This window comes from Anopheles darlingi, chromosome 3, assembly GCF_943734745.1.
Source record: "Anopheles darlingi chromosome 3, idAnoDarlMG_H_01, whole genome shotgun sequence".
Taxonomy (NCBI): domain Eukaryota; kingdom Metazoa; phylum Arthropoda; class Insecta; order Diptera; family Culicidae; genus Anopheles; species Anopheles darlingi.
In genome coordinates this window covers 66,306,603-66,323,644 of record NC_064875.1, presented here as the reverse complement: position 1 = coordinate 66,323,644, position 17,042 = coordinate 66,306,603, and the positions used below count along the sequence as shown (strand labels likewise).

The window sequence follows — 17,042 nt, the reverse complement described above, 5'->3', positions numbered from 1 at the left end:
ACGAGCCCCTGACGCGTAACATACTATGACTACCTTGATTGCCTCCAGTGACATTTCTTTCAAATTTAACCGCGAAACCAGGGCTTACTATGGGTCTCGCACTACAGCACCACACGGCATCTTGCATGGTTTGTTCATGATGTACGCAAACAGCAAACCAGGCGCGGTAGTTTTGGTGTTAAATTAAGTTTTTCGTTTATTTCGGAATCCTCAAATACCTTCACTCACACACACAAACACACACAGATACACAGGCAGCGGTAGTGCCTTGCAACAACCGCCGCCACCTGCGGAACACACCGAAAAGACTCGAGTGAGTGGTGAAGCAAAGGAGGCGAGAAAAGCTCCTGTGTGCCGCACGATAAGTAAGTAACCCTATCACGTCGACCTCCTTACCTACCTACCCTTTACTACTACTTCTAATACCACTATTTCTACTACTTTGCTTCGTTAGGCAACGCGGAGTTTGTTTTTGTTTGTTTTGTTTTATGTTTCTTTTGTTTAGGTGGAAATACTACTAGTGAAAGAAGGCGAATTTTATAAAAGCGAAAATTCTAAACTCTGTCTGTTACCATAAAAAAAACAATAGTAAAAAGGTAAAATAAAATAGAACATTACAATTGAACAATAGAAACGCCGCCCATGTCGGCATCGCTCGAGTAAAATGACTAAAAGGTAGCTTTGCTTAAAAACGCCATGAGAAACCATCTTCCGTCCAGGTGGTTTCGTAAGCAATTAGTTAGTTTAGTATAACCATGTGTCCTGTTACGATTTGTTTCTACTTCCCTCACCCACACTCATTTACTCATTGACCAGTACGTGCGCACGCACGGCGATGGACAGAAAAGCTAACGGCATTGACGTCTGCTGTCGCTCTATGTGTCGCTATTTTCCGCTAGTGTATAACCCACGTTCAATTTGGAGGACTTCTTTTGGCAAAACTTCGTGTGGCATATAAATGTTTGTAATTTTACCTCTCGAACTGTGCGCTTCTTTGTTACCACAGCTGGAGTGGTTTAAGGTCCTGGACAAACTATTCCACTAAAAAAGAAACATCTTGGCACCACGGTGTGGTTTGGCTAGGGTTTCTCCTTCTTGTCTCCTTTTAACATCCCTATCACCCCGAGCAAAAGGCATCCGTTGGGTTAAGAAGAGGCACATGTGCTTGTAGTTCCTTTCCTAATGCTTAGTTTCGTGCCATAATAGCTAATTTACAAAACGCATACACTCTCCTTAAGCAGCATTAAAATTTTACATAAAAAGCTCTCTCCCTTTAAATAAGGCCCTCTCCCTCCCTCTTGTCCGTTTTTTCGCGACGTGAGGCTCCATTTGACCACTTGGAGGCTACTTCTTCTTACTTAATTGCACTTTTAGCGATCCCGTCGAAATGCACAGAAAGAGAGAGAGAGAGAGAGGGATAAGAGGGAGTGAGGGCTTCGGCATGTGTATTGTACGCTTGTTGATTGTTAGAAAAAATGAAGAACAAATCACGCGAATTTCATATTGTGGCACTTGACGAGCGATTATATAAATGGCAGGGCGGCCGAAACTTGCTAGCGGCGCGACGCCCGTGTATCCCTTTGCCTGCTCTTTCCTAAATCTTGTTTTTCGTTTTAGCATTCTCTTAAATCTTAATTCTGCATTTTTAGGCACTTGCAATTTGTTCGCTTCGGTTATGTGGGGTGCTGTGCGCCATTCACCTTTAAATATCTCTACAACTAGCAACAAAATAAAATCAACAGGAATCGAATTTCGTTTTCGCTTTCCTTCCGACCATCCTTCGTTACTTTTGCTATCGAAAGGACACATTCTCGTTAAGTTGTTTATAAAAAAAACACTTCCGCATCGAAGATTAACACACACCCACACACTCAGGACAGGTGGTACGCGTGGCATGGGGACGGCATGATGATGACATCCCATCGTTCGCACTCTCTACTTCCATTCCGGTGGTGGACCACCACCGGTCGTATGACTCTTCATGACGGTCGACGAGCTGGTGCTGCTGCTGGACGTGGTGCTCATCATCTGGATCTTTTTGGTCTGGATGATCTGCTGTTGCTGTAACTGCTGCTGTATGGCGTCCCTGCTCGAGGACATCGTGGTGGTGGTGGTGGTGCTACTGCTACTGTTCATCGCATCGGTAGCCCCACTGTCAAAGAGACTAACGGTACCGTTTTTAATCTGTACGGGCGAAGCAGGCTGAGCTGCACCGGAGCTCGTTGCGTTGCGCAGGAAGTGTTGCTGAGGTGACGCATGATGTTGATGCGGTGTAGTAGCGCCGCCGGCGGCGGCGGCAGCAGCAGCATTACTGTTAATCGGATAGCTAGCAGGTGGCGTGTTACGCTGTGGCGTACCAAAGGTGCGAGGAGGCGTTTTAGGTTTGATCTGTTGTTGTTGCTGCTGCTGCTGCTGCTGCTGGTATCGTTGCTGCTCTTGTAGGTTGTCATGGTTTTCTAGGTTAAGCTTGGCAAACTTCTGCTCCACGGTAGTTAGCGGGTTTGGGCTACTAGGATTAGTGTTATTGGCATTCTGGAAGACACGGGTTTCGTATCTGCAATCGTTATCGGGCGCACGGGTCAAAAACGGTTTCCAAATAGAGATAAAAATAGAGAAAGAGAGAAAAGAGAGAGAGAGAAAGAGAAACAAAAAACATGTTGTTGGTTAGCGGGTTGGTTGCGATTATTAATCATCAGCAAACTATTAATATTATTCGACCACAACAGTTTCCAAAAATGAACCCGGAACATTGGGAATGTATGTATGTGCCAATGTGTATGTGTTCTACCGTGTTATGATAATAGTTTTTGGTTTCTACGATGTACGATGATATAATTTGGGATTTTTACAAATGGATTGGGTATGAAATAGAAGCCCCGATAACAACGTGCGACGGTGGCGCTTTGGCGGATTGACAACAAATCTACAGTGTTTCAGCATTCCTTCACCATGCACGGGGGTGGGGGTTTTAGTGTTGAGATCGTAACGGGTAATGCATTATTTGGTGCGTTCTTTACCATCACCCAGTAGATGTGCAATCGATTAGAGATCTCAGTTAGAGACAATAATTCTCTCCTGATCCTCACCAGATTATATACTAAACTTTGAATTACTACCATCACCAATGCTAGCTATCATCAATTCCGGTTTGTATAAGTGTATCCATGTGTGTGTGAACGTGTCGCATTGTCTCATTCCTTACCTAGTTGTAAATCCTTCGTACGTTTGAGGCACTAGCGTGCCACCACTACCACCACCGTTGGTATGCTGCGTTGGCGATCCCCGGAAGGTGGATAACGGTTGCACCTTGTTCTGCAAATCCTGGACGGCCGCATCGAACTGGGTACGGTTGAACTTGGACGCACTCAGGTTGGTATTCTCGACACGCGTCGTATCGTAGGTACGGTTCAGCATCGAGGGCGAAACCAGCGCCGACGGCGATTTGATCGTGTCCGATTGATAGGGCTTCGGGACGGCATTAGCCGTGAGCAGCTGATTGCCAGATCCGGGCCGCTGGAAGGTGGGTGAAGCGGCACCCGTCACCGGTGAGGATTGCTGTAGGCGTGGCAGCGTCGAGGCACCGGCCTGGCCGGCCGGGGAATAACTACCCGGTGCCGGTTTCGGCAGTGTGTGCGGTGGCTTCGGCGAGGTGGACGATACGGTGGTACTGTAACCGGTGAATGGTGGCGGTGCAACGCCACCTTCATCGCTTTCGTCCGTCGTGAAACCACCCGCCAGCTTCTGCCGGTACTTAAGATGCCGGATCGCGATCAGCTTGTTCTTGGCCTCCTCCAGCTGCCGCTCACGCATCAGAATCTCCGATCGGGCGTTGATTTCCTGCGCCATACCGTCCACCATGTTGCGGTTCAGGCGCAACGTGTGCTCCTCCTCACCTTCGATCGCCTGCTGGGCCGCCTGTACCAACTTGTCCGTGGATTTGATCACCGCATTTCCAGCTGCTTGCAGACGACGACCCGTCTCAGAGTTGGGATCCGATTTCACCTTACAAGCGATCAACAGCTGTGCGGTTGAGCTGGCGACTTGCTTCGCCGACGAGATCAGCATCTCTTCCGTGCCCACGCCCTGAACCAGATTCTGGGCCGCCTCGACCAGACTGTGGGCAGCCGCGGCGACTAACCGAGCAGCCGATATCAATCCCTCCGACCATTGACCATCGTCGGACGAGGTGAGCGGTCGTTTCGCCACCTTACCTTGATCGATCAACTCACGCTGGGCCGCGTTTGCGGCGCGAACCAACGATGACGAGGCCGCCATTATACTTTGAGCCGCTTCCAAGATCATCTCGTCGAAGTTCATGTTTTCATCCGTTTCCTAAAACACAGAAAAAGAGAAAAGCGAAATGACGTTATAAGACGAGCTAAACAGAGTGACAAACAAATGAGTGGAGGAAAACCAGAAACAAAAAAAAACCGAACATACAACCATCGATTCGTCGAAAAGACGATCAAAAATTAAGAAAAGAAAAATCAAACAAAAAATAGAAAAATGATTGATAACAATTATCAAACATAAGGAAAAAATGGTATAAAAGGATAATAAGAAAAAAGTGCAACGAATGTTCAAATAACAAATAGTGAAACCATGTGACAAAGAAAATTAAAAAAAAGAAACAAACACCAAAATGAGTGCACAGAACAACGACTAGGCTGTGCTGGCACATACACATTACAAAAAAGAAAAATCGTTTCCCCATTCACATAATTCGATCATCATTGGCGATCGCACTGACGTTCTGTTTGATATCACACGATCTGTTTTGAGAGAAGCACTTTCCTTTTAACCATTTTCCTTGGTATTGTCCTTGGCAAAAAGATACGCGACGAGCAACGATGGTCACAGTAATAATATGTTTGATTCCTGGGTGATAATTGAACAATTTAACAACCAAGAATATCAAACATATCTTACCGAAAGCATCCAAATTCAACATATATCACCAAACACCATCACCACACCCACCACCAGCACCACTGCTATCCTATCCTTCATCACATAAAATCCCTTTGCTCCCTTTTAGTATAGACTGCACCGTATAACTAGTGCAACTAGCAACACAACAAACTCACAGTCATTCACAGTCACAGATCATATATGCCGAACTTACCTTCACTTCCTGGCGTCGGGGTCTCAGGTTGGCAAGCTTTTTGGCCGCCGCTTCTATCGAGGCAGCCGCACCGAGCAGTTCATTCTCGGCGATCACGGTCGGATCCTCGGGATCAACCCATTCTGAGCCCTTCAGTAGCTGCGCCATACCGACGAGATCGGTAACGCACATTGCGACGCGGCGTGACAGCTGCATCCGTTCGTCGGCCGTACAGTGATGGAGGATACCCTCGAGGAGATCGCGGTATGCGATCGCTACCGCAGAGCCCGCATCAAGCGTACGTTGGCGCAGTTCCGGTGTTTCGGCGCAGGACCAGGCAACCGATTTGCAGACGATCAGCATATCGGAGATCGTTTTGCGACCGAGGTTGGCGGCCGCCGCAATGTCCGACTGCAGGTTGGAGGTACCGGCTGCTACCGCCTTCGCCGTCGCCGCCGTCACGTGCTTGGTGACGGTGATCAGATCTTCCGGTTTCGATAGCTGCTGCATGCTCGATCGCATCATCTCCGGGGCGTACTGCATCGAACGGAGCTCCTGCGAGATGGCATCGACCGTCGCCTCCATGGCACGCGTACCACGCGTGTGTTCATCTTCGACCGCCTTCACCGTCTTAAGCAGCGAGGTGACATTCATCACCATAACCTATACACGATCATAAGGTAGGTAGCGGGTAGGAAAGAGAGAGAGAGAGAGACAAGCAAGAAATTCGAGTCAGTATCACCGTCTGACGTTGCTCTCCGGATCTCTGTGAGTCCGGAAGCTGGATTAACAAACACAACACACAAAACACTGGAGTTAGAATGAAACCGCGGGACACAGGAAGGAGGATGATGCGAAATGACCATTCGATCGATCATTAGATCCATCTCAACCGGCTCATCCTTCTTCCTAGTGGACTGATTAGAACTAATTGTATCGTGTCTCGTGGTACGCGAAAGGTGTGTAATGTGTATGTGTGTTTATGATCTAAACCACGACGAATGTCGGAATACAAGGGAGCGGGGGAGCGAGCATAATCAAAATGAGTTTACCTACTGTTGCCATTTGAGAGATCACATTTGACCTGCGTTTGTTGCCGGACTTCCGGAAGTGTTTCCTGTTTCGAGCGCCAACCAAATCCAACCAGCCAACAATTTGAAGATGAAACTCTCGGCTTACCTCGAAGCCGACAGGAGAGGGGACATACAAACAACCGAAAACACACAAACACACATCGACAAAGTACAGCCACAGGATACGGAGGACAACGCAGGGAAGAATTGTGCAACGTGAAAGGCGGGGACTAAGTACTGGCTGCAGAACTGGCTGCATATAGATACTTATTCTTTATTCAGCAAATACAAAGGGGAGGGAACACAAACACACACTGATAGTATATAAGAAGGCAAAGGAGGTACACGCTGGTGCACTGGATGAGAGCGATATGGCACGTGATAAAGGGAATAATTAGAATACTCCATCGAACAGCGTCGGTACGGTGGACAGTAGGTGCCATAGTTCCTCTTCCTGATCGCTAAGCCACCAGCAGCTGGCGGCTCTCTGCACGACGGCGAAAGCCACAACACGACACACAGGACACGCAACGGGGGTGGAATAAAGCGGAATTCGCCGGAACATGTGGATGTGTGCCGTTGATGTGTAGTGAGTATGATGATAATGATGATTATGATGCAGAAGATAGAGAGAGAGAGACAGAGAGATATTGGAAGAAACAGAGAAGAGAGAAAGCACAGATCTATAGATACGGAATATGGATTTGCGGTTCCTAGAGAAAGGAATGTAAAGTCCAGGCGTGTCAGGCATCTCAGTTTACGACAGAATGACAACGACGAGAGCGGCAGCCACAGCTGCAACAACAACATAAAACAGGCCGGAAGATAAAAGCGGACGATATGTTAGGTGGAGCAGTACGAGGCGCTCGAGCGGGTGGTGTGCGTTTGCTCTTGGTGGTGATGGTGTGTGTAAAGGTATTGCTCCTGGTGATGATCTGCACCAGCGGGCGTGTGGCGATACCCGGCCATAACGGACCTGGTGCTCGTCTCGGTGAGGCATAGCTCGCGGATCATCTGTGAATGGAATGGGAGACCACGGTGGAAGGGAAGATAGAGCAAGATGTCTAGCAGATTCAAAACAATTCAGCAGACCGATCAGGATATAAAGTTTCTCCAAGTTCTAGCTCCCAATTTAAATCACGTCTACACCAACCCAGCTTTGCGTGCGAGTGTTTGTTAAGACGGTTCCACCACCCTCACCGAAAAGCATAAAATTCTGGCTCAAAAGTCGGGCTAGGAAGATAAGAACTTCCACATACCGGCAGGTAGATGCCCAATACCGATACCCTCTCTTTCGCTCTCTACACCCAATTCCCATATACACCACTCTACTGCTCCACCAGTATCTATTCGTTACACAAACAACTGATACGGAGGAAGATGCAATGCTGTTAGGGGTACACACACACACACACACACACATGGCAGAGTGTAGCTAATGTGCGCTCTCACAGGCGCAAAAAAAAACTGCCACCATCTTCATCGTCATACATGCAGGAGAGGTTATATATCTAGGGGAGGAGGATCCGTACCATACTTTGTACCAGCCGCTTCTTCTACATTCCCAGATGCAAGACACGCAATTGAAGGGTTACGACAAATTACACAATACGCCGTACACCCCGGAAGATATACAGATACACGCATTCCATTCCATTCCATTCCATTCAATACTCCCGACAACCTGACAAAAGCTCAACGAAGCAACGCAGCAGGAGCAATAACAACAGCCGCACGTGTCGACTAGGAAGCAGAGAGAGAGAAAGAGAGAGGTAGTAGAAACGGTAGATGAAGAAGGAGAAGAAAAGAAGAAGACAGAGAAGACGGAAAGAAGTAATGAAGGAAGTAGAACTAAAAGAAGAATTCGAGAGCAATCAAACGCCGCAGATCCTTGTGTCGAGCGGAAAAAGAGGGAAAACGCAGCAAACAACGAAACAGGACAACTCATCTCATCTCATCTCATTTGGCAATCTCACGCATGGGGTTGGGCACGAGGAGAGTAGGACTCGATCTGACTCATTTTGATTATGCTACTAAGAAAATGGGAAAATGGAACACACGTGAGGATAAACTTTATGTGAGCGTGAGTGTGTATGCGTTGCGTGTGTTCTATATTGTGTTGGACGTTCCTTGCTAGGATCAGTTCAGCCTCTGTCTATCTGCATGTCTGTCTGCCTGCCTCTCTGCGATTTGTTAAAACACATCTAGTGTGCCAACTGGACCATTCGTTCAGCCTCCTTCGATCGTAATCGAGGCAAGGCTGAAGGAAAGGCAGCGCGCGCGAGAGATGAGTGTTAGCAGGAAGGTAAGGGGACTAAGCAACGTTATCCGTTCGTTCGTAAAGATCCGATTAAGACTAGAATAGTGAGCGAATAGGTTTAGAGGATCTACGGCAGAAGCAGTAGCATCAGCATTCCTACGCGGTCCTGCGCATGCCTCAATGCACGTTAGGTTGTTAATTGTTGAAGAGTGTGCGCGTGTTGCGTGTGGCGTTTGCAAGTGTACGATATATACAGCCAGAGCGCGGTTATACGATCGATCACATCGGAACGTGATCGAATCGAAAGGCCGAAGCCATGCAAGCAAGGCAAGGCACAGACGTGTGTGCAATTGTGGTTAATTGGTGTGCCAGAATGTGTGCGTTCTTTCGTATCCTGGTGTGTGTACGTTTTTTGTGGTGGTACATGGCAGACATTAGAAGGACAGTTGATTGGTTTTAGCAGGAACAAACACATAGAACCCACGATACACACGCCACGGTGCACGTGCAAAGAGGGAGGGAAGGGTGGATAAGGATCTTGGGAAGGGTGTCAGGTAAGGAGTGGATTGAGATACATAAAACAAACAAATAAAAAAGATAAAAGGCAGGAGAATCTGCACAAAACGAACATACCTTAGCGCTATCTTTCAAGTCATTCATAGCTGGATCGTTAATGGGCTTGCCGGAGGCGAGTTTAGTAGCGTTTATGAGCTCACCGAGTGCTGCCGCGACATCTTTGACCGCGTTCATCACCATCACCTGCGAATCGGGCTGCCCGGAACCGAGCGATGCCGCCCCGTGCTTAACCGCGTCGGCCAGTTGCACTGCAATTCGAGAGAAGGGGAAAAAAAAGGCAAGTAAAGTATTGCATTCAGATCGCATTGTGGTAATGCCGCTGCTGGAAAACTTACAGATCGTGGTCACTGCGTTCTGTGCTGCGGCTGCCAGCTGATCCTGCGTTCCGGCGGCTCCTGCGACCAGTATCTTCGTGTCCTCAACTAACGCCTTCGCGGTCTTCAAGATGTGCTCGCGATGATCGGAGAATCGACCTTCCTCGTCGTTGGCCGCATGCAGCGTTCCGGCCGTAGCAAACATGATCGTCGTATCGAGATCGCTGATGATGGCCGACACCGTGCTCGATGCGTTGATGCACGCCTGCGTACCACGGGAACCGGCCTGCAAAGCGGCCAGTACTTGTGCCACCTTCTCCGAAACGTCACGCGCACCACGAGAGATCTCCACCAGTCCGCTACTATCGTCCTTTCGAATGCCGGTGGTCGATTGGATCAGTGTGTTCACGGAGCGTCCCAAATCCTGTACCGTGTTACGGATACGAATGGCTACATCGGGCGATGTGGTCAAGGCTGACGCACCGATTGCATCCTGCGCAAGCTGCGTGTAATGGTGTGTCATCTCCACGCACAGCTGCGCCAACTTGGATGGATCGATTGCAGCTTTCGCGTTGATTTCATTCGCGTAGCGTGCAATCTCCTTGGCGCTCTGTACCATGCGCGTCTGATAATCGACGTAAGTGTCATTCAGCGAAGCACCCAGGAACGATTGGCGTTTATCGGAGATGCGTGACATCGAGCGGGACACCTGCTCCATCAGCCCCGTTACGACACCGTTCTCGGTCGATAGGCGTTCGACGGTGGCGTTCAGCTCTTGGATCGCTTCACGCGTTGCCTCAACCGCTTCATCCAGCTCCGGGTGCAGCTGAGCCGCACGTGGATTTCCACCAGCACTCTTGGCCGTCTGGACGAGCTGCGAGCAGCACTCGACTACCGATTTAACCTGGTTGATCAGCACCGTCTGTTGGCCGGAGTGAACGAGCTGTGAGCAAGCGCCAATCACACCTCCCGTTAGTGGTACAATGTGCTTTGCGATCTGGTTAACGGCGTGGCCCAGGCTTTCAGCATTCTTCTTTGCCGATGATTTAACCGGTTCCAGACGATCGATCAACTCCGAGGCTGCGTTCAGCGATTGGTTGGTGAAACCCTGCAGATTGTTGTCCTTGCGTTGAGGCAATCCATCAACGCCGACGGCCAACGAGGCAGCATTCAGCTCACGTGAGCAATCCTTCAGCACCTCCAATACCTGATCGCACTGCATCTGTCCTGGGGCCTTCTCGCGGATACTCGAAGCGAGCCGCTTGATGCTTTCCGACACGTTGCGACTGTGGATGGCCAGCTGCTGCCAGACCGGTGGATCGGTAGGTGTCAGTGCAAGTACTTTCGCCGTACGAACCATCTCTACTGCACCGTCCAGAATGCCGCCACCGGCCGATAGAATCGGTTCCTGGGCCTTTCTGCCCTCGGTCGAGATGCGTGCCGGTATCGAGATGAACTCCGGCGAGCAGGCGAACTGGCAGAGCGAAGAAACAGCTTCCAACAGGGGTTCCGTGGCTTCGGCACATCGCTGCCGCGATGCGGTGCTGTAGTCCTTATCGAGCGCCTTGATTTCACGCACCAGTGAGGCGGTCGAGTTTGCAACCTCCTTTGCGGCCTGCACAAAGTGACGCTTCGCTACGGGGTTCGTGGTCGTGGAGCTAGCGCTACGGCACGCATTGCACAGGGATGACGTGTGTTTTGCGATGATTGTGGCCGCCGCCAGTACTTCCTGCTGGGACGAGGACGGTGAACGCAGTACGTCGCAACTCTGACGGATCGCTTGCGATGCCCTAGCATACTGCGATTGATCGACGATTCCTGGTCGACCGCCAACACTGGTCGGATTGGAAACACCGACCAAGTAGGCGGCTTGAGCAGCGGACTCAATCAACCCACGGATCGACTCAGACACCGAGATGACCGAATGGCCGAACTCGACGTGCCTCGAGTTTTTCGCATTGTTCGCTATCCCGGTCATGCCATCGCCCAGCGTACGCGATTTCTCCATCACCGTCTCAAGACACTCGAAGTAACCCTGGTCGGTGAGCGACTCCTGAGCCGACTCGAGCAACGGTCGAAGCGATTCAATACAACGGATCGCACCATCACACTCCTTCTGTCCCGGGGCTGCCTGCGTGCACACGTCCACCAGCCGATTAATGCTCTCGGTGACGAGCCGGGCAGCCGACGCTAGCTCATTGCGTGCATTCGGGCGTCGCAGGTCGCCAGCCACGTTTTTGGCAGCCGCCATCAGACTGATCGATTGATTTGATACGCCACGCAGCGAGCTAACGATTTCCTCGCGCGTTCGCTCCTCACTCGTCTGACCGGCCATCTCGAGCGTTACCGTGAGCAGATCCTTGTACGCCTGGCAGAACTCTTGGCTCGTGTTGGCCAGCTTGATCGGGGATTCGTACGAATGTGCTACCTGCCCGCCGGCATTGTTCAACTGTTCGGCCGCTGACTTCAGCTCGCTCTGCAGCTCACCGTATGGTCGATCGGATGGTGGATATTCGCCCGTATCCAGAATGCCCCTTAGATCGGTGATCGTTTCGAACGCTTCGTTGATATCCCGTACACCCGGCATGCAATCGTTCATGCGACCGAGCGATTGTTTGGTGCGTTTGACCGCAATCAGTAGCGCCTCCTGGTTATCAAGGTTCTGCAAGCTTCGTTGAGCTTCCTCGATTACGCGCAGTGCATCCACGATCACGTCGTCAGCATAATCCACGACGGCTGGGTTCTTCGTCGTCACCAGCACACCCCGCACGCTCTTCGTGTACTCGCCGAGTGCTAGAGCCGTATCACGGCCCGCAACACCGGCGTACGTACGATTGCCCTGCTGAGCGGCCGTCGCAAGTTGCCACATCGCAGCGTCAGCCGCAGTGGAAGCCGCCGACAGTTGCTTGAAGCTACTTTCTGCCGTCTCACCCGGAAGGGGACGCAGAGTGCCTTCCTGGGCGGCAATACGTGTGTCATTCAGCACGCTGCGTAGATTGCGAACGGCTTCAAGGGCCGCATCAAGCTCATTTCCACCGCATGCTTCGCGAGCACGATGAGCCGCCAATCGCATATCTTGAATGGCGTGCGTCAGGTTGATGGAGCCACGGCCCAACTGTTGAGCTGCCGCTTGATCTTGTACCGTCGGTTGTAGTTCACGGGCCGAGGCAGCCATCTGTGCGCCAGGTTCGAGGAACATTTCGGCCGCATCAATCAGTGCTAGCTGAGCATTCGGATCATCGGGACGCGATAGTGTTCCCTTCACGCCAATCACTAACCGTGGAATCTGATCCGCAACCGCCTGGCAATCCTGCAGGAGCAGCTCCTTCGTCTGCACGTCCGTGCTGTGCACGAGCGAGTTCTGGGCCGCCGTGATGCACTGGGTAGCGGCCGATGCTGCCTGCTTAGCACACTGTTCCAACCGTCCAATCAACTGCCGCTTCATGGCCGGCGTATTGGCCGTTGTCGTCGTTATGACACGCAACTCTTCAGCTGCTGCACGCAAGGACTCTTGGTGGCTCGAATCGTGAGGATTACCGGCACACAGTCGTGCCGCTTCCACCATTCGTGCGGTGGCATCAGCTAACTGTTTGGCTGCCTCCAGCAACTTCCGCTGCATGCTCTGATCATTCTGTCCTTCCGCTTCACCCTTAATGCTCTGGATGAGCAGGGCTGTGGCACGGCCGAGTTGCTGTGCCTGACGGATCATTTCCTGTGGATCCGTCGAGGATACAAGAATATCCGTCGCAACCAGCACATTATCGACCGGATTTTCGTTCTCCACACGGCGTGCCTTCTCGCGGGTGCTAAGCTTAATGTGTTCCAGCAAATCAGCCAACGATTTCGAAACGTCCTTTGCAGCAGCAGTCAAATCGCCACGCAGTTGCTGATTGTCGGTCGCTTCATTGCACACCTCGGCTAGATTAGCAACCGCTTTGGCAACCTCACGAGCAGCCGCTTCCAGCTGCTCACGACAGGCCGGACTCTGGATAGTCGGTGCAACGACACGGGCACACGCCACCAGCTGGCTCGTTGCCAGTGCGCACTGACTAGCGGCACCAATCACTAGAGAACAATGAGAGGAAGAAAATTAAACACGGGTTTTGTCTTTGAACACTAGAAATTCCTGATCATGACATACCTCGATTGCGAGTTGTCTCATCCTCCGTTACGGCTGCGATCGACTTCGCCTTGAGTACCAACGCGGCCGTTGTGTTGGCGACGGCCTTTGCCAAGCTGAGCAGCATATCGTGGAGCTCGCGGCTCTCGATGCTCTCTTCACCGATCGTGCTCAGCACTTGGCCGCTCGCTTCGCCAACGCGTGTCGCCGCATTCAGCAGATTCTGGCGCGGTTCCTTACTCTCCGGTTCGGCCGATTTCAGCAGATCGCTGAATGCGTTGCACAGTTTGCGCGTCGCTTCGAGCAACTTATCGCCAGTGCAGTCGTCATCCATCAGGGCCGCAATCAAGCGAACCTCCTTCGTAACCTCCGGGATGCTTTGAGTGATCTGCGATACGGCCGCACCAACGGCCTCGTGATCGATCTCATCCGGTTGCGATGCCGTTACGACCTGAGCGGTTGCCGCGTTCATCGTGGCCAGATGCGTGGTGACGGTTTGCTTCGAAGTGTCGAGCGTTTCTTCGCGCCACTGTAGCGAGCCCGGATCGGTACCGAGCGGTGGCAGTTGCACCTTCGTCTCGAGATCCTTTTCTGCTTGGTTCAGTGCATCTTGACCGGCGGAAATGTAGCCGAGAAGCGCACGCTGTGGTTCCGACATTACCGAGCTGATACGCGTTTGTTGCAACTAGGTTCAAGAAGAGGGAAAAGAAAGCAGAGAAAAAAAACCATTGAAAACGGGATCATGATCGTGTCCTACGATTTCCTACAGGCTACTAAAAGCGATCATTGTGACGAGGGTGAGTGAGTGTGTGAGTATATGGTATGCGTGATCATGTCGCAGTGTGTGAGTGTGTGGACAGAATCTTGAAACGTAAAATTGTAATTCACCTACGTCTGAGAGATGGTTATCCATGATTTGATTAGTAATTTTGGATTAGGACGAAACGTACAACGGGGCAGCATGAAATGGAATAAGATAGAAAAAGGGAAACATGACGATGCTGACGTATGATATTCATTGACATCTCTAATCTGGGTCGATCTAATTCGAATCGATGTTAATGGTTGCGCAAGAGATTAGACGAAAGAGAATTGTTAGAAAAAGAAATGTAAACGAAAGCAAAGGGCAAAACATCGTAAAACTATCTAACTCTTTCTCTCACCATTGGCGGTTGATGGGCCAAATTAACCTGACCGACGATGGCACCATATTGAACCGATTGCATCTCGCCTGTACCGTATGGACGTTCTCCTGCACTCACAAACCGCACCACCAACAACACACACCATCATCGCCATTCGCAGTTCATATGGCAGAGCACAAACACACACAAACCAAAGCGCAACATATGATTGGTGGCATCAACGAAAGGAACCGAAAAATACAAAAAGAAAAAAAAATCATCAAAATTTAAGTAAAAATACGACAAATGCTTAAAAAAATGACAAATGACAATGAGCTACTCGGTTCTCTATATTGATGTTCCATGCGCACCAAACCGGAACTTACCGTCGCTACCCCGCATCACGGCCGGTTTGGCGATCGAATGTGTTTCCACCCGGCCCGATTTGTTCGTTTCCTCATGCTGCAAGAAGGTAGCCCTACAAAGGAAAGTGACGTGACAAAGAATTAGCATCCTTCAGTGTCTCTGGGCCATAAAATATACCAACACTTACTTTGAAGGAGCAACACTTTCCTCTACCATCGTCGAACCCTCGTCACCCTCGATACCGAAGTGATCCTTTGCCTGTTTCTTCTTCAGGATGATATCGATATAGCCAGCGATCAGCTGAACAATCTGCTCCGCTTCCGTCGTCTGCACGGAGTAGTACGAATCGGCATAATCCCCAAAGTCCAGCGTGAACGTGTTCGGTGAGGCTCCCCATCGTCGCACGGTCGTTAGTGGCCACGATTTAAGGATTTCCTTCGTCAGCTCATCTAGCCGGAGCACCGAGTCCTTGGTAACGCCCAGCAATCGCGGTACGAGCTTGTTCTTGCCCATCATCTTCTCCTTCACGAGGAAAAACGTGACACCATAGGTCGGTAGCTCGCGCGCCGTCTTCGTGTACCGGTACTTAGCGTCGAGATCGGACAAACCGATAAGCTTCCGATGCTCGGCAAATATCTTCCGCTCGATGTTCTTCGTGCGCACGTATGACGAGGGCAGGAATTCACGCAAACTGAAGATAAAGGAGAAAGATGTTACATTTATCATGAGTTCACTGCCACCACAATGTGTACGATCTACTTACTCCAGAAATCCGGCCTTGTGCTTCGCTTCGTTATGATCACCGAACTGTATCTGTACCTGGATGCCAGCGAACTCACAGGCCTTATCCTGCGTCACCGGGTGCGTACCGTCCAGGATGGCATCGCGTGCCTGCACGTACAGCAGATTCAACTGCACCGGATCGCGCGAATCAATGTTCTGATCGGAGTAGAAGAACTTGCGCCGCAACAGGACCGTCTCCTGCTCGTCGATGCCCTGCTCCCGCAGCGTTTTACCGACATCGACCCAGTTGATCTCGTCATCGGTGCGGAGCTTCTTGCGCAAGCTCTCCATCTTCGTGTCGCGTTCCTTTTCCTGCGCCTTGCGCCGCAACGTCAGCGTACCGGTGTTGGACCGATTGTCGGGCTGATTTTCATTCTGCGATTCCGGATCCTCGCGCACCAATCCATACTCCTCGTGGTTGGTGATGCCGATCTTCGTGCAGATGACGACCATCAGCTGCGAAACGGGGAGCGAGTCGTCGACCAGGATCGTCTTGAGGGCACCATCCAACATGCGGACGCGCAGCGTCCTGTGCTTCTGCCGGTACTCGAGCACATCGAGATTGTGTAGCATGTAGTAGCCAAGGTTGCGGGCCGGCTCCAACCACACCCCTTGTCGGGTGTCATCGTCGGCCAGGAAAAGACCAAACTCCTGCGCCGTCCCTTGAACCGCGTCGGCGAACTTGTCCTTGATGATACGGCACGCATCGAACACGGTCGTGTTCGGATCGAACTGTATCGTCTTTGTCACCCGGCCTCCTTCGAGGCTAATCCGTAACGATAGCGCCGACATTGTGGTCGCACCGAAATGGCCGAGCACGGTACTATGGTTGCTGCTGCTGATCCTGCTGCTGCAGTTATTGATCGAATCCTCGATAGCGTGCTACTTGCTGCCACTCCCAACTCGCCCGACGGATTAACGACGCTGAAACGAAAAGCGAAACCACATTAAACATTAGCTCGTTACGCTGTTGTCCGAATGGCACGGCACCCTGTTTTGTAGGGAATGTTTTTAATGTTATTTTGCCAGCAATTATTCTCTTATCACACCTCCCCTCTCACGCACGACACCCATGTGCCAACTGGACCGCTGTTCTCTCTCCTCCTGGCGCACCGATCCTTCACTCACAGCCGAACACATAAATTGACCGCAAACGGTGGCTTCAACGTCGCCGCCTCCGGACCACCGTGCCGCAAATGAAAAACGGAACACTTCGAAGCAGCACATTGTGTGCAGAACTCTGGCACCACGAGTTCGGCTAGAGGAGCTCGGTGTCGAAAAGGTCATAAATCAAAATTTATTGTACATCCACTGGCGGTGTG

At 50.9% G+C, this 17,042-nt stretch overlaps 1 protein-coding gene across 6 annotated transcripts in view; it reads right to left on the bottom strand.

Annotated features, from left to right (window-relative positions):
- Positions 1-152: 152 nt before the first annotated feature.
- LOC125955188 (talin-2) overlaps positions 153-17,042 on the bottom strand; it is a 53,908-nt gene continuing 37,018 nt past the window's right edge. For 4 of the 6 annotated variants that reach the window (XM_049686173.1, XM_049686175.1, XM_049686176.1 and 1 more), the window contains exons 3-12: positions 15,701-16,644; positions 15,125-15,628; positions 14,958-15,049; positions 14,611-14,699; positions 13,469-14,132; positions 9,349-13,392; positions 9,071-9,261; positions 5,126-5,767; positions 3,203-4,332; positions 153-2,554 (exon numbers count right to left, since the gene is read on the bottom strand). In XM_049686173.1, the coding sequence (XP_049542130.1) occupies positions 1,936-2,554; positions 3,203-4,332; positions 5,126-5,767; positions 9,071-9,261; positions 9,349-13,392; positions 13,469-14,132; positions 14,611-14,699; positions 14,958-15,049; positions 15,125-15,628; positions 15,701-16,512 (8,787 nt within the window). In that variant the 5' untranslated portion in view covers positions 16,513-16,644 and the 3' untranslated portion in view covers positions 153-1,935. Of the gene's footprint in view, positions 2,555-3,202; positions 4,333-5,125; positions 5,768-9,070; positions 9,262-9,348; positions 13,393-13,468; positions 14,133-14,610; positions 14,700-14,957; positions 15,050-15,124; positions 15,629-15,700; positions 16,645-17,042 lie in introns of those variants that run through there. The other 2 variants (XM_049686177.1, XM_049686178.1) reach the window with 2 other exon arrangements.